General features: G+C 38.5%; 1 protein-coding gene across 1 annotated transcript in view; it reads left to right on the plus strand.

The window, feature by feature from the left end:
* Positions 1-1305: 1305 nt before the first annotated feature.
* The window catches only part of MTO1 (mitochondrial tRNA translation optimization 1), a 28722-nt gene continuing 5577 nt past the window's right edge, over positions 1306-24450 (plus strand). Inside the window, exons 1-10 of the mRNA XM_026007370.2 lie at positions 1306-1650; positions 6182-6381; positions 6462-6579; positions 12934-13223; positions 14976-15088; positions 15582-15772; positions 16220-16350; positions 17874-18078; positions 18369-18540; positions 23042-23160. Of these exons, the coding sequence (XP_025863155.2) occupies positions 1434-1650; positions 6182-6381; positions 6462-6579; positions 12934-13223; positions 14976-15088; positions 15582-15772; positions 16220-16350; positions 17874-18078; positions 18369-18540; positions 23042-23160 (1756 nt within the window). The 5' untranslated portion in view covers positions 1306-1433. The remainder of the gene's footprint in view (positions 1651-6181; positions 6382-6461; positions 6580-12933; positions 13224-14975; positions 15089-15581; positions 15773-16219; positions 16351-17873; positions 18079-18368; positions 18541-23041; positions 23161-24450) is intronic.

Here is a 24450-nt window from a genome sequence, read left to right on the forward strand (position 1 = left end):
CGGGATCGAGTCCCACATCAGACTTGGAGCCTGCTTCTCCCTCTGCCTGTGTCTCTGCCTCTGTGTGTGTGTGTCTCATGAGTAAATAATAAAATAAAATCTAAAAAAAATAAATAAAATCTTAAAAAAAAACAAATTGTACATCTTCTTGACTTTTATACTTTAAACTTAATTTAAAACCCAGTCCTGATTACAGTATAATGAAATAGTCTTACACTGTTAATGCAACCTGACACAAAGCTTTCAGAAGGCTAAGTTAGCCATTATCAAAAATTTAAGCATTGAAGAATCCTTTTACCCAGTATTTCCAAGAATCCCATAAATTTTAAAAAGATGTATGTACAAGAGCGATGATAATATCAAAAAATGAGAAATATTCCAAATGCCTAGTAGTTGGGAGTTGATTAAATAAACTGGTTAAAATGTGATAGATTCGTATATACATGGCATGGAGTCAAAAATACATTGTTAAAAAAAGAAGCAACCTGGGGTGGCTTGGGTGGCTCAGGCCCTTGAGCATGGGGCTCTTGGTTTGGTTCAGATCATAATTCAGAGTTGTGAGATCCAGCTCCCAGGTGCAGCTCCACACTCAACAGGGAGTCTGCTTGAGGATTTTCACCTTCTCCCTCTTTCCCTTCCCCCAATGCATGCACATTCTCTCTCTCTCAAATAAGTAAATCTTAAAAAAATAAAAGCAGACTGAACAAGGAGGCATTAGCAACAAAATGATGACAATGATTACAGAGGTGGGGATTAGGAAGGCTGAAGAAGTTATGACTTCTTTAAGCCTCAAAGTTTTCTATTTCTATTTAATAGATTTTAATAAGCTGAAGAATAAAACTGTACATGCGTTGTTTCACTAACCAGTTAAAGGTTTCCTCTCTATGGAAGGCTTTAAAAATGTCAATTTCCAAAGGCTGGACATTTAACCTCCAACCATTTGATTCCCCTAATTAGCCATCATGAATCTTTCATCCACAAATATATTCTAACTGCTTTCCAATCTCCTCTTATTCAGAGGCTAGTCTTCATAAACAAAAATCCAGGTGATAGTTTACCAGAAAATTCAAAGAATCTATTAAGGCAAAGTGACCAAAATCATTGCTTGTAGATGACCACCTGGATATTAGGGCTGCCACTTGCCGAAAATGACCAAGTAGAAAAAACACCAATCCACAGCCATAAGAAATCAAAAGCCTCCACCAAGACCTTGAAACAAGGTTCACACCAGCTTGGCCACCAGCAAAGTTGGGAGTCCCGCTTCTCCAGTAAATTCCCGCCAAAGCCCCAATCAGCGCTGACGCTAGACGTAGACCGCTACGCTGTGACGTCAGAGCAAAGATGGCTGTGTCCTGGAGCCTTTCCCTCGTACCCTAAGTTTTTTGCGCCCATCTCGTGTCAGATGCAGAGTCAGACTCTGCCTTTCTCCAGCAATGTTTTCCGTCCGAGGTTGTGGTCTCTGGGTCGTGGCTTCCCTCACCAAAAAACACCTTCCGTTGGCCCGGTTCATCGGTGACGGCGCGGCGCCCTCGGCTCCGAAGTTTGACGTGGTAGTCATTGGCGGAGGCCATGCCGGGACCGAGGCAGCCGCCGCTGCTGCTCGGTGCGGCTCCCGGACCCTGCTACTCACCCACCGCGTGGACACGATCGGTGAGGAGTGTGGGCAGCTTGGGGCTTGGCGTAGGACGCAAGCTGCCAATATGCCCCTTCACCGCTTCCCAGTACCTGGGGCGGGCAGCCTTTCCCCTCCCCCGAGGCTAGTGAGAATCTTAGTGTCTGTGGTTTTGTCCTTATTTGAGTTTCACAGATCATGTGGGACTGCCCGGTTTAGGCAATTCGATGGACCGTGGGTTGTGCTGCTGCTGACAGAAGTAATTAGTTGGGGAAGTTAGGGGCCGTGCCTTGGGAAAGGAAGAAGCTAAGAATACAAGCTGATAGCTTCTTATTCGTTGTCATTTATGCTTTACTAGTTGGTTGCTTTGGGGAAAAAGAGTGAATTAACAACTGTTACGAATTATTTGTTAAAAGAGTGCTGTGTTCTCTCGAGATTTTGTGAAGCTCTTTTGAAGAACAGTGCTACCTTTTATTGCATTCTATATCTCTACAGGTGTTTATTTCCTGGTTTTTATGCTCAGGAACTGACAGTGCTTTGTTCCGCACTTAATAGGCAATGAGTGGGCAGCTATAATTTTTTTTAATTTTATTTATTTATGATAGGCACACAGTGAGAGAGAAAGAGAGGCAGAGACACAGGCAGAGGGAGAAGCAGGCTCCATGCACCGGGAGCCCGATGTGGGTGGGATTCGATCCCGGGTCTCCAGGATCGCGCCCTGGGCCAAAGGCAGGCGCCAAACCGCTGCGCCACTCAGGGATCCCCGGACAGCTATAATTTAAAGCAAGATCTCTCTCTGGCACCATAATAGATGCTAGCTAAAACATCATCTTTGTAAATCATGCACGCCTGTTTATTTCCTCCTGCATTTCGCTTAACCATCGACAGTAGAAATATTAACTGTTTTGCAAAAATTGTGACTAAATCACATATTTGATACTCAAGTACTTTTTAAAAATTACCATTCAAATCATAACTGTAGAGAGATATATATTGTTAACCGTGATTCTTTTAGAGGGGAGTGATGTGATTACCCAAAAGATTACAGTTTGTTTATTTTACATTTCAGCGTTATTTACACTTAAAAAAATAAAGAGTGGATACTACCTTTCAATAATAATTTAAAAACCTAATGAAAAAAATATTGAACTAAGACGATCATTAAATATAAGGAATGTAGGTCTGTAAGGGATAAAGAGATTCTTATCAAAACCCATATTCATATTATTCTACCAACGCAATACAATCTGTTTTTAAATAAATGCATTTCAGAGACAGTAACTCTTATAGATGAACTTAGTGGATGACAACTTTTTTTAAAGATTTTATTTATTCATGAGAGACACAGAGAGAAGGCAGAGACAGAGAGGGAGAAGCAGGCTCCTCACAGGGAGCCCACCTGGGACTCGATCCAGAGCTCTAGGATGATGCCCTAGGCGGAAGGCAGACGCTCAACTGCTGAGCCACCCAGGCAACCGGACAATTTTGTTTTTAAATCAAAATCTCATTTGGAAGGTAATTTAATATAGTGAAGTATCTTAAATATTTCTTCTTGGCCTCAGAAAGATAGCTTTGACCGAGAAAGTTCAACTGACCTAAGAATGCAAAAGGCAAGAATTGTTTTGTGATTTAGTCATTATCATCTGCCAATAATAAAGTTAGAGGCAGAAAGTCTTTTCTCCTTTTTTTAAGATTTCATTTATCTATTTGAGAGAGAGATAGAGATCGCAAGCAGAGAGAAGGAGGAGAGAGAGAAGCAGACTCCCCTCTAAGCCAGGAGCCTGATGTGGGGGCTTGATCCCAGGACCCTGGGATCATGACCTGAGCGGAAAGCAGATGCTTAACAGACTGAGCCACCTAGGTGCCCCAGGCTTTTTTTCTACTAACCTGGAAAATAATATTTTTTGGCCAACTACTTTTGCATTTCACAATGAAAGAGAAAAGCCCTGTGTGCCTGTTTATTCTGTGTCACATTACCTATGCACTTTATGAAGAATGCTCATCATTGAAGAGATAGTTAGACATTCTGAATTTTAATCCAGGCTTCACTGAGTTCTAGCTGTGTGACTTTGGACAAGGGACAATTTCTTTAACCCCTAGTTTCTTTCTCTATAAAATAGAAGTAACAGTACTAACTTCAGTTTGCTGTAAAGTTTAAGCCGGAAAATATGCAAATCATCTTAAACAGTGCCTGATCTGTTAAGTGGTCAGCTGTTAAACTGTTGTTTTACCATAAGCTTTTCTATGGTACATAGGCAACCTAAATTCTTCAGTAGAAGGAAAAATGGATGGATTTATACATTTTTATTACCATTACCAGCCCCGAGTACTGGTACCACACTTGGGACGTTAGTAGTCTACCTAAGAATACAGATGACTTTCTTATTCCAACTCCAAATGATTGGAAATGAATGCTAGTTTCTTGGAATTCTATGTAGAGAACGATCTTGAGGGCTAAGCAAAAGAAAAGTGGCATGTTCAACTTTTATGTCCATAAGGAGAAGGGCTCAACATTGATAAATATATCTCCTTGAGAAAAGGTTTTCAGCAATTTAAAAAAACAAGGATTTCTTTGCATGTGACTTTCACAAATGTAAGTTTTAAGATATGTATATAATATACAGTAATTCAATAAAGGGCCTAAAAATTGTTTAGAGATATAAGGAAGTGGTAGAATTGCAGTATTTGTTTTTTTTCCCCTCACCAATGTATAAAGAGACTCATCTCTGGGAATGAAAGTTTGAGAAAAATGTCAGGAATTAGTGGGATTAGAGATTTTTGAAACATTAACTGATTTGTAATGGGAGTTAAAAACTAAGTCATTTTGGGGCACCTGGGTGGCTTGGTTGGCATCTAACTTGTGGTTTTGGCTCACATCACAGTCTCCTGGTGGTGAGGTTGAGCCCATACCCCCGCCTTGGCCTCCAGGCATTGTCCCTGTCCCTGCCCCTCTGCCGCCTCCTCTCTCTCTCTTTCAAATAAATAAATCTTTTAAAAAACTCAGTCATTTTTATGAGTATCAATATTTTAAGACAGGGATTGAAACTTTAGATACTCTAGAAGTTAGACACAATTTAAACGTGTAAAGCTAGGTGGATGTAAAACAACATGGAATAATGGGAACATTGGTGAGCTGGAAAGTATATTCTCATTCATTGTTTTGTTTGTTTTTAACAAAAGCTTCATGTATACCAAACAAAATGTGACCAGCAAATCACTGAGTTATGAGCTCTAAACTAAAAGTATCTGAGGGGCACTTGGGTGGCTCAGCGGTTGAGTATCTGTGTTTGGCTCAGGTCATGATCCTGGGGTCCTGGGATTGAGTCCTGCATCAGGTCCCTGCAAGGAGTCTGCTTCTGCCTCTGCCTGTGTCTCTACCTCTCTCTCTGTGTCTCTCATGAATAAATAAGACCTTTTTTTTTTTTTTTTTTAAGTATCTAAAATCTATCTTCTCTAAAGGCTGGAAAAGGATTACTTAAGAGTGATACAGAATAATAGAAAAAATTATACTTGGTGATGTATTTCACATTTCTAGTTTTTCCATTTTGATTGCTTACTCAGTAACAATTCAGATATTTTAAGTGTGATTAAGTTATTGTGGTGGGGTTTTTTTTTCCCCCTAAACAAAAAAGGCCTGGTTGATACAATGTCTGAAAGAGAGGGAAGCATGTAGAGCTATAAAAGATGTAAGATTGGACCCGAGTCTATAACTGGGAATTCATTATACTATTCTCTCTTATTCTTTAATAAAATAGCTTAAAATTAGGACCCTGAATGGCTCAGTCAGTTAAGTGTCTGACTCTTGGTTTCAGCTCAGGTCATGATATATTGGGTCATGGGATCAAGCCCCACGTGGGGTTCCATGCTCAATGAGGAATCTGCTTGAAGATTCTCTTCCTCTGGCCTTCCCCCTGCTCACATGTCCTCTCTATCTCTCAAATCATTAAAGAAGAAATAGCTTAACTTTTGTATGTGAAATAATATGTTGAATTAGAAACTAGGAATGCATTGGGATCCCTGGGTGGCGCAGCGGTTCGGCGCGTGCCTTTGGCCCAGGGCGCGATCCTGGAGACCTGGGATCGAATCCCACATCGGGCTCCCGGGGCATGGAGCCTGCTTCTCCCTCTGCCTGTGTCTCTGCCTCTCTCTCTCTCTCTCTCTGTGACTATCATAAATAAATAAATAAATAAATAAATAAATAAATAAATAAATAAATAAATAAAAGAAACTAGGAATGCAAATTGGACTTCTTAAAAGTATCTTGATTTTGGAAGGTTTCATAAAGTAAGAATTTCAAAATCACATATTAAAGGAAAAGACAACCTAATGAACCAGTAAAAATATGCATCAAGGAAAAGATTCAAAAGAAACTACAGTCAGTGGTTTGTTTTCCAGGATGCCTTGAGTGACTCCTGTATCTCGTTGAGATTTTCTAATTTTCTCTCTAGAATTTGTTTCAAGTTTTTTTATTGTATGAGATGATTCTAGTCCGTTGTACAGACATTTCCCTATTAAACACTCACTATGTGCAGGGTGCTCATGTATTCATTTGATGTCTTTTCTGTTTAGGTCAGATGTCCTGTAATCCTTCCTTTGGTGGCATTGGCAAGGGACATTTAATGAGGGAAGTTGATGCCTTGGATGGCCTGTGTTCTCGAATCTGTGACCAGTCTGGTGTACATTACAAAGTATTAAACCGGCGTAAGGGACCAGCTGTTTGGGGTCTGAGAGCTCAAATTGATAGGAAACTCTATAAGCGGAACATGCAGGTAAGGATGGGACATGAAAACAGGAGAGACTGTAGTGATTATTTTAATGTTATGTTTCAACTTGTGTTCTCTTTTGACAGAAAGAAATTCTAAATACACCGCTGCTTACTGTTCAGGAGGGAGCTGTAGAAGATCTTATTCTTACAGAACCAGAGCCTGAGCATACTGGGAAATGTCGTGTCAGTGGTGTGGTTTTAGGTGTGTACTTATTATGTACTTATTATAGATATAATAACAGTGTCAGACTCTGTGAAAAATTAATTTTAGACAGAACGTGAAGATGTTTTGCTTATTTTAGGAAATTGTTGTGCTGTCTCTTCATAGAAGAGGAAGACTACATTAAAAAATCATATTCTTCCTTTCATCTTGAGTGTCATGAAGTTCAGTCAAGGGGACCCCTGGGTGACTTGGCAGTTTAGCGCCTGCCTTCTCCCCAGGGCATGATCTTGGAGTCCCAGGATCAAGTCCCACATCAGGCTCCCTGCATGGAGCCTGCTTCTCTCTCTGCCTGTGTCTCTGCCTCTCTCTCTCTCTGTGTCTCTCATGAATAAATAAATAAAATCTTTAAAAAAAAAAAAAACAGTCAAATTCTAGGCTCATTTATACTATCTTAGTGTAATACTTTATAGCCTACATAAATGTGTTTTTCTCCTGGTCCTTCTGTTGTAATTTTTATTTTTCCTTCTCCTGACTTTTAAGTTTTTTAATTTGTATTTTACAATGTTTTATATAAATATATATATATATATATTTTTTAAGAGTTACAAATTAATTTTTTTAGAGCAGGAAGAAGGGCAGAGGGAGAGGAAGAAAGAGAATCTTAAGCAGGTTCTACACCCAGTACAGAGCCCAATCTTACAACTCTGAGATCATGACCTGAGCTGGAATCAAGAGTCAGATGCTTAACCAGCTGAGCCACCAGTTGCCCCATGAATTAATTTTTGAATCAAAATAATACCTGCACCTGGGTGGCTCATTCGGTTAAGTGGCTGCCTTTGACTGAGTTCATGATCCCAGGGTCCTGGAATCCTGCTCAGTGGGAATTTTCCCTCTCTCCTGCTTGTGCTCTCTCATGCTCTCTCTCAAATAAATAAATAAAATCTAAAAAAAAAAAAATGCACATAATATTTACAAAAATTAAATAGAATTGAAAAGTTCATATGAGGGATGCCTGCGTGGTTCAGTGGTTGGGCGTCTGTCTGCCTTTGGCTTAAGGGCATGATCCCGGAGTTCCAGGATCGAGTCCCACATTGGGCTCCTACAAAGAGCCTGTTTCTCTTCCTTCTGCCTGTGTCTCTGCTTCTTCCTGTGTCTCTTATGAATAAAATAACTAAAATCTTTTAAAAATAAATAAATAAATAAAGTTCATATGAAAAAACAATTATCTGTCTTTACGGACCTAACCACTTCAGTTTCACTTCTGATATGTACTTACATATTTCTGACTTTCAGTTTAGGATGATAAAAGTAGTTCTAGAAATGGGTTGTGGTAACAGCTGCACAATATTGTGAATATACGTAATGATACTGAATTGTACACCTAAAAAATGGCAAAAAAAAGTTAATTTTATGTTATGTATATTTTACCACAATAAAACATTATATTATTGTACCTATAAAATGTAGAAAAGGTCTAAAATAGCATTTAAAGTTACCAAATTAAAAAAATAAATAAATAAAAATAAAGTTACCAAATTAACAGAAGTATAAGCAAGCTAAACGTATAAAGGTCTGCACTAATAAATTTCTAAATAATATGCTTTTTTTTGTACTCCCTAAATTATCAGTATTAGATGTTATCTATTAACTTATAGTAGCTCTCTTTAATCCACTACTTTCTTCCCCTTATCCTTCTAATATAATAATGTTATAAATTTTGGTGATAGTATTTATATTATTATGTTGGAATATTGTTCACTACTTGGATCTGTAGTAATGAACAGATCCGAGTAGTGTGTTATGTTTGTTTGCTTTCATATACCTCTTTGCTTGGGTTAATGTTTGCCTCTCTCTCTCTCTTTCTGTGAAAGGGCACTTGTAATGAGCACTGGGGGGTGTTGTATGCAAGTGATATATTAGTGAATTGTACTTCTGAAACCAATATTGCACTGTATGTTAACTAAAATTTAAATAAAAATTTTTTAAAAATCAGTATGGCCTAGAAGAAAAAATAATGAAAATCTAAAAAAAAACTTGGGGTGCCTGGGTGGCTCTCAGGTAAGTGTCTGACTCTTGATCTTAGCTTAGATCTTGATTTCAGTGTTGTGAGTTCAAGCCCCACATTGGACTCTTTGCTGGGTGTGGAGCCTACTAAAAAAGAAGGGCAGCCCGGGTGGCTCAGCAGTTTAGCCGCCTTCAGCCCAGGGTGCGATCCTGGAGACCCGGGATCAAGTCCCATGTCCGGCTCCCTGCATGGAACCTGCTTCTCCCTCTGCCTGTGTCTCTCATGAATAAATAAATAAAATCTTTAAAAATAAATAAAAATAAAAACAATAATAAGAAAAAAGCATAATACATATTTATATTTTTTTGTATATGGAAGGTTTTTTTCCTTTCTAAAAGTTTCTGGGATTTGTTTTTTTTTTTTTAAAGATTTTATTTATTTATTCATGAGAGACACAGAGAGAGAGAGAGAGAGAGAGGCAGAAACACAGGCAGAGGGAGAACCAGGCTCCCTGTGGGGAGCCCAACATGGGACTCCATCCCAGGATTCCAGGATCACGCCCCAGGCCAAAGGCAGGCACTAAACTGCTGAGCCACCCAGGGATCCCCAAGTTTCTGGGATCTTGTATTTGTCTTTGGTGTTCTGAAATTTTAAAGTAGTGTCCCTTAGTCTGCTCTTTGTTCATTCATTATGGTGAGATACTGAGTGTTCCCTTTTAATCTGGAAATCTGTCCTTGATCTGTATGTTTTCTTCTATTATTTTTCCATGCTTGTTTCTTATAACTCCTATCCCTTTCTGAATTGGTCTTCTGGGATGCTTGTAGTTTTATTTTTTGTCATTTTGACATACTTTCTTTGAAAACTTCCTTAAATTTATTGTCTAAATCCTTGTAATGAATTTTTAAATTTTATCATATTTTCATTTATAAATGGTGTCCTTTTTTCTGATTGTGTTTTAGCATCTTGTTTTGGTTTCTGAATTTAATATCTTGTTTAATCCATATAAGGATTATATTAATTTTTGAAGTTTCCTTTGATCTCTGTTGTTTTCTTCAGATTCTTTATTCTGTTTCTTTGGCTGCTTACTTTCATGTACATGGCCTTCCTCAAGTGTCTAGAGAATGTCATCGCTTAAAGTACAGATCTTGACTTAATTCCCTTGTTTTAAGAGTAATTTTTATTATAGATTTATTAATTTTTTAAGTGGGGAATATATATACATAGTAAACAGTTACTAAAGGGGACAAAAGAATGTAGAGTGAAAAGATGGTCTCTTTTTATTTTTTTTAAATTTTTTATTTATTTATGATAGTCACAGAGAGAGCGAGAGAGAGAGAGGCAGAGACACAGGCAGAGAGAGAAGCAGATGGTCTCTTTTTCATCTTGTTCCCCAGCCAACCAGTTTTTTCCCTCAGGAGCACTTCTAGTTTCTTGTGTAGTCTCCATCTGTGTGTGTGTGTGTGTGTGTGTGTGTGTGTGTGTGTGTGTGTGTGTATCTCAGTGCGTATGGATATATATATATATATTTTTTTTTAAGATTTTATTTACCTATTCATGAGAGACAGAGAGAGAGCGGGGGCGGGAGGGGGACACGGAGAGATGCAGAAACATAGGCAGAGGGAGAAGCAGGCTCCATGTAGGGAGCCTGATGCAGGCCTGGATCCCCAGACTCTGGGATCACGCCCTGAGCCGAAGGCAGACACTCAACCACTGAGCCACCCGGGCATCCCAATATGTATGTATTTTATCAGATAGCAATAGTAACTTATCCACACTGTTCTGTACTTTGTTTTTTTTAACCACTTAATCTGTGTCTTTGCTTTTGGGAGCTATTTCTTTTTTAAAAAGGATTGTGTTTTTGTTCTAGTGATTATTTTAGTAACTATGATTTCATATAATATGCTTAAGCTTCTCTTCTGTCAGTGCTTACTGACTTTCCTCTCGGAATAGTTATTAGTTTTATTTTCATTTCCTTTTCTCTCCCCTTCTTCCTTTCTTCTCCAGATTTAATGATTATTGTTTTTATTAGTGCAGACCTTTATACGTTTAGCTTGTTTATACTTGTTACTTAATTTGGTAACTCTATTTTTTTTTTAATTTTTTTTATTATTTATTTATGATAGTCATACAGAGAGAGAGAGAGAGAGAGAGACAGAGACATAGGCCGAGAGAGAAGCAGGCTCCATGCACCAGGAGCCTGACGTGGGATTCGATCCCAGGTCTCCAGGATCGTGCCCTGGGCCAAAGGCAGGCGCCAAACTGCTGCGCCACCCAGGGATCCCATAATTTGGTAACTTTAAATGCTATTTTAGACCTTTTCTATATTTTATAGGCACAAGAATACAATTTTTTATTATGGTAAAATGTACATAACATAAAATTAACTTTTTTTGCTATTTTTAAGTGTACAATTCAGTATTAGTAAGTACACTCACAATATTGTGCAGTTGTTATCACAACCCATTTCTACAACTACTTCATCATCCTAAACTGAAACTCTGTCTGACTAACTGGTAAATCCCCCTCTTATCCAAAGAATAAATCTAACATTTTCCTATAAAGGGCTGTCTACACACAAAACCTTTTTTTTTTTTTTAATTTTTTGTATTTATTTTTTTCTTGAATTCGATTTGCCAACATCCCGTCAAGTGCCCCCCTCAGTGCCCGTCACCCAGTCACCTCAATCCCCCGCCCACCTCCTTTTCTACTACCCCATGTTCGTTTCCCAGAGTTAGGAGTCTCTCATGTTCTGTCATCCTCACTGATATTTCCCACTTATTTTCTCTCCTTTTCATCTTGTTCCCCAGCCAACCAGTTTTTTCCCTCAGGAGCACTTCTAGTTTCTTGTGTAGTCTCCATCTGTGTGTGTGTGTGTGTGTGTGTGTGTGTGTGTGTGTGTGTGTGTATCTCAGTGCGTATGGATATATATATATTTATTCCCTTTATTTATTCCCTTTCACTATTTTTTATATTCCCCTAATAAATGAGACCATATAATGTTTGTCCTTCTCCGATTGACTTACTTCACTCAGCATAATACCCTCCAGTTCCATCCACATCAAAGCAAATGGTGGGTGTTTGTCGTTTCTAATGGCTGAGTAATATTTCATTGTATACATAGACCACAGCTTCTTTATCCATTCATCTTTCGATGGACACCGAGGCTCCTTCCACAGTTTGGATATTGTGGTCATTGCTGCTATAAACATTGGGGTGCGGGTGTCCTGCTGTTTCACTACATCTGTATCTTTGGGGTAAATCCCCAGCAGTGCAATTGCTGGGTTGTAGGGCAGTTCTATTTTTAACTCTTTGAGGAACCTCCACACAGTTTTCCAGAATGGCTGCAACAGTTCACATTCCCACCAACAGTGCAAGAGGGTTCCCCTTTCTCCACATCCTCTCCAACATTTGTTGTTTCCTGTCTTGTTAATTTTCCCCATTCTCACTGGGGTGAGGTGGTATCTCATTGTGGTTTTGATTTATATTTCCCTGATGGCAAGTCATGTGAAGCATTTTCTCATGCACTTGTTGGCCATGTCTATGTCTTTCTCCACACAAAACCTTTATATATAGATTTAACCATTTCTCTCATTTCAGTTCCAGCCTTCATTATTACATCCCTCAGTTCTCATTCTTGGTTCTCCAGTTTGTGAGCTGTGCAGGGCAAATTATTTCATTCATTTTTTTTTAAAGATTTTATTTATTAATGACAGAGAGGGAGACAGGCAGAGGGAGTAGCAGGCTCCGTGCAGGGACCCTGACGTGGGACTCCAGCCCAGGTCTCCAGGATCACTCCCCGGGCTGACGCAGCACCAAACTGCTGGGCCACCGAGGCTGGCCACCCCTCTTTGTTTTTAAGATTTTATTAATTTATTCATGACAGAGAGAGAGAGATTTCATTCTTATTAGTATGTTTTCCTCAGATTGTTGAGTTATATCCTTTTCCCATCTGTGAAATCAGTTATTCTTCCATCTGCTTTCTGTCTGAAAATATTTTGAAAGTTCTCATCTTTTGACAAGTTCTTTCCCATTACTTGTCCTTTTGGGTTTATACCTTTTTTGTGCCTTTATTTCAGGAGGGAGAAGAAATCATGTGAGGTAGTCTTTCATATTTAACCAGGAGTCTAAAATTAATTTTAAAAATTAACTGAGACTAACTTTTCAGTACTGACATGGCTTTAGGAACATGTGAATTAGTTCTTAGATGTTACTATGTTCTCACAGCTGTCTTGGATTCTTGGTATTAATAACATATAGCTTTCTTACTCATTTAAAATTATTTCTCAAGTTTCTAAAGACAGTTTCTCTATAGTTCTAATGTAAAAAAGTAACATTTCAATTTGATCCATGTTAACAGGACACATTTTTTGCTCTTTCTTATCCTTTAGCGGATGGAAGCACAGTACATGCAGAGAGTGTGGTTCTGACTACCGGGACGTTCCTGAGAGGTGTGATTGTAATTGGATTAGAGATGCATCCAGCAGGACGTTTAGGGGATCAGCCTTCTGTAGGGTTGGCTCAGACTCTGGAGAAGTTGGGGTTTGTGGTGGGAAGATTGAAGACTGGGACTCCACCCCGAATTGCCAAAGAGTCGGTTAATTTTAGCATTCTAAACAAACAGACACCAGATAATCCATCCATACCATTCAGTTTTGTCAGTGAGACAGTGTGGATTAAGGTAAGATAATTTATGAAAACCTAACCTTATAGCTGACAGTGGTTATTCACAGCAGGATATAGCCCCTCTGTCCTTCTTTTTTTCCCTTCTTTCTCTTTTCTTCCCTTCCTTCCTTCCTTCACAATTCACCTTACATCACTATTACTTAGGGTGCAAAAAAGTGATTTTTAAAAGGATTAGCTAATTTAGCTAATTGGGTGTTTCCCCATAAGTTCTTAAGTTTCATTACTTCAATAATTTTGCCCTTTTAAACTTTTTTGAAACAATTTGCGACTTACATAAACATTGCAAGACCATAAAACAAACTTCTATAAACTATTGAAATTTACCCATTGTTAATATTTTACTGTATTTATCTATGTAGAAATATATAGCTATATGATATTTAATCTATAAAACAGTAGTATAGACATTCTTACTGTTTTCTTTTTTCAGAATATTTGAGAGTAAGTTGCAGAGATCATGACCCTTCATTTCTAAATATTTGAACATGGATTTCAGCTAAGCACAAAGACATGCTCTTATATAACCTCATTGCAATAATGAAATTTGGGGAATTTAACATTGATACAGTGCTATTATCTGGTATAAATATAGTTCATAGTCAGATATGGATATCTTTCGTGATACTGGTATTTTTGAAGAATACAGGATACTTTTGCCTATCTTTGGAATTATAAAAAATTATATAAAAATTATAAAATTATTTTTAAAAGGTATATTGTATGTTTAGAATTGAGGATTGATAACCAATGGTCCTAGTTTCTGATGAGTGTTATCCTGATAAGTGGCCCCAAATATTCTGCTATCTTGAACAGGTTATATGTTTGCATTGGTAAAATGTAAATTGTGATGCTACTTTCTTAATGTGTTTATTTGTAAACTGCCTATTATAAAATTTCAAGTTTATGGACAGTAGAAAAAAATAGCAAAACGAATCTGTCTCACCCAGCTTCAATAACATTTTTTGCCATTCTTGTTTCATTTTTCTTTAACACTTTTTTCTTGGGAAGTTTTAAGCTACAGTCCCAAATATCACATCATTTCACTTACAAATACTTTGATATATGTCCTTAACAGATAAGAACTTTGTAAAAACCAACCACAATAGCATGATCATACCCAGAAAATGAGGACCAAATAAGGACTACACATTGAGTTGGATGACTTGCCTCATAATAACAGTTCCTCTCCTTTTTTTTTTCTTTTTCTTTTTTTTTTTTTTTTTGACATTTATATGTGGAAGAAACTGAGTAATTTGTTCTCTAGAATTTCCCACAGTCTAGATTTCTCTGATTTTATCCTTCTGGAGCCTTAAATATGTTCTTTCACTTTCCATATTTTCTGCAAACTGGTAGGCTTGTTTGAATTTAGGTTCATCTTTTGGGTTGCTTTTGGCAAGAATATTTCATTAGTACTCAGCATTATGCATGGGTTTAATGTTTGTAAAGTACGTGTATGTCATGTGTGTAATTTATATGAGTAAAAGATAAACTAGTAAAGAAGCAAATATTGTTATAAATAATCCTGTATTGGGAACCCTGGGTGGTGCAGCGGTTTGGCGCCTGCCTTTGGCCCAGGGCGCGATCCTGGAGACCCGGGATCGAGTCACACGTCGGGCTCCTGGTGCATGGAGCCTGCTTCTCCCTCTGCCTGTGTCTCTGCCTCTCTCTCTCTCTCTGTGTGACTATCATAAATAAATTTTTAAAAAATTAAAAAATAAATAAATAAATAAATAATCCTGTATTTTAGCCAGAAGATCAGCTGCCGTGTTACTTGACTCACACGAACCCTAGAGTGGATGAGATTATCCTTGAGAACCTTCACCTTAATAGTCATATTAAGGAAACTACAAGAGGACCCCGGTAAGGACAAAACATCACATTAAAGAATGATGTCGGGGGATCCCTGGGTGGCACAGCGGTTTGGCGCCTGCCTTTGGTCCAGGGCGCGATCCTGGAGACCCGGGATCGAATCCCACATCAGGCTCCCGGTGCATGGAGCCTGCTTCTCCCTCCGCCTGTGTCTCTGCCTCTCTCTCTCTCTCTCTCTGTGACTATCATAAATAAAAAAAAAAAAAAAAAAAAAAAAGAATGATGTCGGGATCCCTGGATGGTGCAGCGGTTTGGCGCCTGCCTTTGGCCCAGGGTGCGATCCTGGAGACCCGGGATCGAATCCCACATCGGGCTCCCGGTACATGGAGCCTGCTTCTCCCTCTGTCTATGTCTCTGCCTCTCTCTCTCTCTCTCTGTGACTATCATAAATAAATAAAAATTAAAAAAAAAAAAAAAAAAAGAATGATGTCAACTCTCTTTTGTTTGCTTCATTAAATTTTAAAATTTCATTGTCCTCTTCTAGATACTGTCCATCCATTGAATCAAAGGTTTTGCGTTTTCCAAACCGTCTACATCAGGTTTGGTTGGAACCTGAAGGAATGGATTCTGAGCTCATCTACCCTCAAGGGTTATCTGTGACACTGCCAGCTGAATTACAAGAGAAAATGATTACATGCATCAAAGGCTTGGAGAAAGCTAAAATGATTCAACCAGGTAAAGAGAATCATAGCTGCCCCTCCATATGGACTCAGCATTGCTTTAGCAGGTCGTGAGGAGGTCTTAGCTACAGTCATAGTTGCCTTAGAGCCTCAGAAGACAAAGCCCAACATCCATGTATTTAAATATATTCTTTGTCAAGAGCATTTTTTAAAAGATTTTATTTACTTATTTGACAGAGAGAGAGTTCGTACAAGCAGCGGGGAGCAGCAGGCAGAGGGAGAGCAAGCAACAGGCTCCCCGCTGAGCAGGGTACCCAATGATGTGGGGCTCTATCCCAGGACTCTGGGATCATTGACCTGAGCTGAAGGCAGACACTTAACCGAGTGAGCCACTCAGGTGGCCCTGTTTTTCAAGAGCATTTAATGATAATGTTTGCATCTCTACTTTGAGACAAATCCAGCTCTGTTTTTACTTATTTTGTATTTTTTCTTCTTTGGTCAGGATATGGTGTTCAGTATGATTACTTAGACCCCCGTCAGATCACTCCTTCTCTTGAGACTCATTTGGTGCAACGGCTCTTCTTTGCTGGCCAGATAAATGGCACTACTGGTTATGAGGAAGCTGCAGCTCAAGTAAGAGGTTGTTCAAATGTTACTATAAACAAAAAAAGACTGTTTCACTGGTGTTCCCCCTCTTAATTTCTGTTGTGGTAACTATATAGATCTTTTTTTTTTTTAATTTATGATAGGCACACAGTGAGAGAGAGGCAGAGGGAGAAGCAGGCTCCATGCACTGGGAACCCGACATGGGACTCGATCCCGGGTCCCCAGGATCGCGCCCTGAGCCAAAGGCAGGCGCCAAACCGCTGCGCCACCCAGGGATCCCCTATATAGATCTTAGATATACAACTCATAAATTGTAATAGAAGACTTATTTCTGTTTCATGGGTGGCTACTATATACAATAGAATTTTTAAAAACTTGTGGGTTTTGTTGTGGTTATATTTTGTTTTGTGTACAGTTGACACACAATGTTATAATAGTTTCAGGTATACAACTGAGTGATTTGACAAGTTTATACATTATGCTGTGTTCACTACAAGTGTAGCTACCATCTGTCCTGTCATATCCCTGTTACAGTATCATTGACTGTATACCTTATGCTGTGCCAAACACTTGTGGTTTTAATTCTCTCTTCTGAGCTCCTAGGTCTGATACCATATTTGATTAGATTTATTGCATTTGAAATTTTAAAAAAGATTTTATTTTTAGGGACACCTGGGTGGCTCAGCGGTTGAGCATCTGCCTTCGGCTCAGGGCATCCTGGGATCTGGGATCAAGGCCTGCATCGGGCTCCCTATGGGGAGCCTGCTTCTCCCCCTGTCTATATGTCTGTCTCTCTCTCTTTCTCTCTGTCTCTCATGAATAAGTAAATAAATCTTTAAAAATAAATAAATAGGGCAGCCTGGGTGGCCCAGCAGTTTAGTGCTGCCTTCAGCCCAGGGTGTGATCCTGGAGACCCGGGATCGAGTCCTATCAGGCTCCCTGCATGGAGCCTGCTTCTCCCTTTGCCTGTGTCTCTGCCTCTCTCCCTCTCTCTGTGTCTCATGAATAAATACAATCTTTAAGAAGATAAAAATAAATAAATACATACTTTCATAAAGATTTTATTTTCAAATATCTCTATACCCAACCTGGAGCTCAAACTTAACAACCCCGATATCAAGTCACATGCTTTACTGGCTGAACCAGCCAGACATCCCTGAGATTTTTTGCAAAAGAAAATTAAGTTCTTTCAACATTACTTTGTTGCAAATTATCATATTCCTCTTAAGTGAGAAGTTATGTTATTTTTACTTAAAAGTGGGAAAAGGCTAGAAGGGTTTTATGAGTGGATTTTTACAAATATATTAGCCCACCTAAGGCTTACCAGGAACGTTAAATACTTTTGAAAACAATGAAACATAACCTTCTAAAGTGGTACATTACCTATATTCTGTTTTTGAAGAAGTACCACATTTTCTGTCTATTCTCACTCTTCTGGGCAGTGTGTGCTTTCTTACTACCTGATGCTGTTTCTTCCAGGTAGTGTTCTAACTAGAGTAGCTCTTTGTTCTGTTCATAATGGCCTTTTAAACATTTCAGTCCTCTTGTAGGGTGTGATAGCTGGAATCAATGCAAGTCTTCGGGTCAAACACAAGCCTCCTTTTGTTGTCAGCCGAACAGAAGGCTACATAGGAGTCTTGATTGATGACCTCACCACACTGGGTACCAACGAACCATACCGCATGTTTACAAGCCGAGCAGAGTTCCGTTTGTCTCTGCGCCCTGATAATGCCGACAGCAGGCTCACGTTCCGAGGTAATTCTTCACTGAGTCTTGCAACCAGGTTTTCTCTTTAAAACCTCTCTCATGGGGATCCCTGAGTGGCGCAGCAGTTTGGCGCCTGCCTTTGGCCCAGGGCGCGATCCTGGAGACCCGGGATCGAATCCCACGTCGGGCTCCCGGTGCATGGAGCCTGCTTCTCCCTCTGCCTGTGTCTCTGCCTCTCTCTCTCTCTCTGTGACTACCATAAATAAATAAAAATTAAAAAAAATAAAAAAATAAAATAAAACCTCTCTCATTATATTCTTTTTCCTCCCCTCTTCTAGGGTATAAGGAAGTTGGATGTGTATCCCAACAACGATATGAAAGAGCTTCTTGGATGAAGTCTTCTTTGGAAGAAGGCATTTCTGTGCTAAAATCCATTGAGTTTTCAAGTTCTAAATGGAAAAAGTTAATTCCAGAGGCTTCTATAAGTATTGTTAAAAGTGTGCCACTCAGGTATGCACTTTTAATATAGACTTTTCTCACTTTTTACAAAAAGTGAGGTTGTTTCAGAGAGACATTACCTGTGGATTCCTTTTTTAATTTATATTTTGGATTCCGTATTTTAAATGAATTTATCTTACTTTTGGCTTCTTTTCAAAATCCTTTAGATACAACCCATTTCTTTATTCAGTATTAAATATACATATGATTCTAAATTATTATCTTTATCTTTTATATAATATTTCTGTGGCTCCCATTGAGTTCTTCTAGCTTTCCTAAGATTTAGGAAGAAATACTGTTAATCTGCCTTCTGTTATAAGTATGGAGTAGTTGGAAACCTCTTTTTTAAAATTAATTATTTTAGAAAGAGAGAATGTGCCCACATATGAGGGGCAGAGGGAGAGAATCTCAAGCAGACTCTGCTGAGCATGAAGCCAATGCAGGGCTCAGTGTAACAACCCTGAGATCATGACCTGAGCTGAAACAAAGAGTGGGACACCCAACCAACTGAGCCACCTAGGTGTCCCAAAAACCTCTTTGGTTAAGCAGACTATGTTAAATTTTATGGACTTCCATGAAGAGTTCCTTGCTATATGTTAGATTTTTTGTCCTTGTTTTTATTATTCTGGTTATATGGACTCTGAATCTAAAGGACATTAATATAGAGCTTTTGCTTCATAGATGTATTCTTAAGGACTTTGCATGGCTCAAAATCTGCATATTTCAGCACTCATTTTTCCCCATTTAAAAAATGTAAACTAATTTGGGTCGAGACGTGCCTAGAAGGCATAAATCTAAAATCATTGTAGCTTAGGGGCACCCTGGTAGCTCTGTGAGCATCTGCCTTTGGTTCAGGTCATGATCCTGAGGTCCTGGGACTGAGTCCCCCAGCAGGCTCCCCAAGGGGGAGCCTGCCTCTGCCTATGTCTCTGCCTCTGTGTAAATAAATAAAATCTTTAAAAACATTTTTTTTTAATTTAAAAAATTATTGTAACTTAGAAGCAAATATGGTGGTGTTGATCTTGCAACTATATCTCCAATATATTTTTCTGTTTTATTTTTCCTTTTTTTTTAACCCTGTTTTTCTTGTGATGGATTTTATAGACTTAAAGGCATACCTATTTTAATGCTGCTTTTTATTATCACTAATCTTTTCTTATTTTATTTATTCATGAGAGATACAAAGAGAGAGAGAGAGGCAGAGATATAGGGAGAGGGAGAAGCAGGCTCCACGCAGGGAGCCCAATGTGGGACTCGATCCTGGGACTCTAGGATCACACCCTGAGCCAAAGGCATAGATGCTCAACTGCCGAGCGACCCCGGCAACCCCCCAAGTTTTCATTTTCACAGGAATTTCCCAAAACACTGACACTACTGTTAGAAGACATTAAGCAGATTTTTAATTATAGTAAAAGTAAGTGTTAAAGAACCTGCATTGTAGTCACCCAAACCAGGGAATCTTATTCACGGGATTGACAGCCCGATTGATAAATGAGGACACTGGATATGTTTACCAGCTAAGTGGCACTGGGAGATGACAGTAATATAAACATCGTTTGTAATCCACTCAGTATTCCAGTATTTGTTTAAATTTAGGAAGGTTCAGATTATTTCAGACTTTGTGCAAAGAATTTATAATGTCATCCTTTGTTTTGACAAATATTGTACTATTTCAAATTTTTTTTTTTTACTATTTCAAATTCTTATAACTAAAATTTGTATTGTATTAAATGTGACTGATGTATATTGAGGTAACATTGCTAGTAGGATAAGTTTTTAACACAGTCTAAAATGTTAATTGATGAATAAAAATATAAATGAAAAGCTATCAGGTTTTCTACCAAATCACAAGAGTAGCCATTTTATTAAGGTGACTAAAAAAATAACAATTTAGCCAAATGCTTTTTTTAATAATTCAAATATCTTTCTCTTCAGGAGAAACCATATTTGATTTCAGCAGAATATTTACAGTCTAGCATTTAGTCTCCCTAAATAAACTCACGTTATCAATGCCTAGATATATAAAGCTAGAAAGGTAGAAGATTGGTCAAAATACATTTATTGCACTTACAGTGTACATGCCAAGGTCTGTGCTAAGCACTCGCAAGTTGAACCAGACTTTGAACAGACATTTTAACAGAAGAGATATACAAGTAACTGCGCACACATTTCCTGTCCAGATTAGAGGGAAATACACTGATGTGTTAGATTGTCTCTTATGTTCTGTTGAGGTATACTAACTTGTCCTCTCTGTGCCTGAGCTCTGAACTCTGAGGCTTAAGCTCAATTCAAAGCAAGTCTTGAAGTTTGGATCTAAGAACAGTTCCAAGGCTTATAAATAAAGTATTATTTTTTTAATTTTAAGTTGGATGGTCAAGCACTTTTCTTTGAAGTCATAGATTCCAAGATAATGCTTTTTTTTGGGGGGGGGGGGGGTTAATCATTAGATGGTTCCAGTAAGTTCTATAGTTTAAAAGACAACCCAGCCATTTCCCTTTCGGAGCTTAGGGTTATATGATTTCACTGTAGCTTATGAGATGAGGCCTCTGTAATTAATTGACCTAATTTGTCTCTTGGAGCACAGCAGAACTGCCTAGAATTTCTGTACATTCTCAGAGCAGTGGTCTGAGGAAAAAATAAGTCAATCATCTGCAAAGGGTGATAATGCATGACTATGGTAATAAACAGTAAAGAAGGTGGTTGGGAGACCTGGGAAGACCTGGCACTCCTGGATGGACAGATCTGACTTTCTGTTGACTTGATAATTAATTTGATTTGGGATGGACAGAATTTATCAGAAACGTTAATCTATTAGAGAAAATATCAAATTTAGTAAAGTAAGGCAGTAAATGTGAGGAAATTGTACAGATCAGTGAGTCTCGTGAGAACCAAACAAAATGAGAAGGAAACTGCAGAATATTTCATAGTTGGGACCACAAGAATGAGGTGAGCCAAGGGCAGTACCATAGTTCAACTAAGTTGTACAAAGGTCTTGGCAACAATGGAACTCCTTATGTACCACTTTTAGTTAGCCTGCCAATAACCTTTTAAATGAATTATAACCAAAAAAGCCAAATGTAAATGAAGTCAGTTATAATTAACAGAGCAACAACTGGTCAAGTTCACTTCAGCTTTGGGAAGGGCTAGAAGGTGGGAGTGTCAGATATCAAGAAGGAATCTGAGATCAGTATGAAAGGATTAAACTGGCCAAAGGAGCACTAGAACTTCTGGAGATGAAATATACCTGAAGTTTCTCTCTCTTGTTGGATCTTTCTTAACAAATGTCAATGAATCAAGTTATTGCAAATCTCATCTGATCTGTCAGAATTTACTGAGGCATGTTCTCTTGGTGAGCCATGTAAGTTGCCTGAGAATTTCAGCAATTGTCTCTATTAGCTGCATATATTGATTGTTCTCCTCTCTCTTTGCTTTGGCCCAGGAAGCCTTAGCCTAACCAGAGTAGTAGAAGTAGAACTGAGAATTAGCTGCCTAAAGTTTCCAATCAGTAAAAATTGAAATGGAGATAATACTAAATTAGAAAATATCCAACTAGAAGAATACTTAGGATCCCTTACTTTTTAGAAAAGCGTTTGACCATCATTTTCATCAGTTTGTTTTGAAGAGACTTTAAAACATACTAACAGGGGCCCCTTGTTCTTACTTGGGAAATTCTGCAAAAGCAAGAAAGAGATCTTCAGCTGGTTTTGAGCAAGCAAGAGGATGACTCCTTCGCAGGACATAAGGCTTACCATGACTTAGATGTAAATTCTCAGGGAATTCAATCAGACCCTTGTTATCAGAGGATATTTTATCCTTACAAGAAAGGGAAGAAAAAAGGATTATAGTAATGCAACTTTTACCAAAACCTATTTCTCACAATAAAGGAGATGGGGAGAGCTACATGCTAGTCTTATTGAGGTTCTGTTATGTTGCATATCTACTGCTTTGCTGACTGTGCTTGGAAAGAATTAGGAGTATCTTTTGATATTAGTATTAATTCTGAGATTTGGTGGGGATCCCTGGGTGGCGCAGAGGTTTGGCGCCTGCCTTTGGCCCAGGGCACGATCCTGGAGTCCCGGGATCGAGTCCCGCGTCAGGCTCCCGGCATGGAGCCTGCTTCTCCTTCCTCCTGAATCTCTGCCTCTCTTTCTCTCTATACCTATCATAAATAAATAAATAAATCTTTAAAAAAATTTTTTTTGAGATTTGGCATTATTTCCAAGGAATCAAGTTCTTTTTTTTTTTTTTTAAGATTTTATTTATTTATTCATGAGAGACACACACACAGAGGCAGAGACATAGGAAGAGGGAGAGGCAGGCTCCCCAGAGGGAGCCCGATATGGGACTTGATCCCAGGACCCCAGGATCATGACCTGAGCCAAAGGCAGACAACCACTAAGCCACCCAGGTGCCCCAGGAATCTTATTTTTGATTGGGCTTATATCATATGGACCCCTATCTTTCGTTTTGTTTTTTGGACCTCTGTGCTAATGAAACTTTTGTGTATTTGCAGAGCTCTAGATGTTCTGAAGTATGAGGAAGTTGACATGAAGTTGTTAGCCAAGGCTGTTCCAGAGCCCTTGAAGAAGTATGTTGAAAGTAGAGAGCTAGCTGAAAGACTGAAAATAGAAGGTAGAAGATAATTTTTTACTTAACATGCCTATATGTTCGCTTTTCCATTTGTGCAAATTATGAATGGACAGCAGATTCATTAAGAAAGAGCGCTATGAAGAAAAGAAAAAGAAAGAGCTCTATGTTAAGAGGAGCCATCATTACCACGGAACCAGCATAGTCTTAGGCTCTGTGCTACTCACAGTAGAGTTCCCAGGCAAGCAGCATTGCAACACACGGAACTTGTTAGAAATATGGAATCTCACAGTCTACCTCAGACTGAGTAAGCATCTGCTTACTTGGATCTTTCTTAACAAGATCCCTGGGTAGTTTGTGAGCACATTTCAAATTTGGGAAATGCTATAAGGTTAACAAGATCCCTGGGTAGTTTGTGAGCACATTTCAAATTTGGGAAATGCTATAAGGTTTACCAAAAATAACCCAAAAAAGCCAAAAACAAAACTTTTTTTCCTTAAACTTCCTTTTACATCTTCCCCATCTGGTGTCCTAACAATGAGAAAAATAATACTGTCTTTGGCTTTGACAATATACTGGAGTACTCTACTAACAAATACTTATTTTGAATCAGGCAAAGAAATCAGAGCCTGCCCCTATACATTATAACATGTATCATGCTCTCATACTTTCCAACAGTGAACTGACCATTAAAGCTACAGATGACTTTGTAGTTGTACTGTATTTTTTCAAGTTTTTCATTATGAAAAATTTCAGACATAAAAATACTGAGAATAATATCGACTTCTGCATCTTGATAACTGCTTTTTCCTGAGGTGGCAGATTATTTGGAGAAAAGGGGAATAGAAAGAGCTGGAAAGAAGGGTAGGAGAAGTTGGATAATGATGTACTGTTCAAATATGAAAGAACTTTAAATTCCTTGGAGATCAGCCAAAGTGGTAAGAATGCTGCATTTCCTCTAGCAATGGCAGTTTCTTTTAGCTCCACAGAGATCTACCACTTTGCTATGCTTTGGCTGTATATACAGATGACCCTAGTGCTACCTATCATCCCACCATGCAAGTTACCAAAAGTCCAGCAACAAAGGGAAACTCACCAAAACTCTAGAATCATTATTCTGAATGACACTACACTTACACTAATGTCTAAGAAATAATGTTGACCTTTTATTTCAACATCATTTCTCTATTGAGTAAAAATTACTTTATTGAACATTCAGGCTATTACCACCTGAGAACAGGTGATTAAATTCTATATTTTATATATATATATATATATATATAAAGTTTATTTAGGGGATCCCTGGGTGGCACAGCGGTTTGGCGCCTGCGTTTA

The sequence above is a fragment of the Vulpes vulpes genome, chromosome 1, assembly GCF_048418805.1.
Source record: "Vulpes vulpes isolate BD-2025 chromosome 1, VulVul3, whole genome shotgun sequence".
NCBI classification, from domain to species: Eukaryota; Metazoa; Chordata; class Mammalia; order Carnivora; family Canidae; genus Vulpes; species Vulpes vulpes.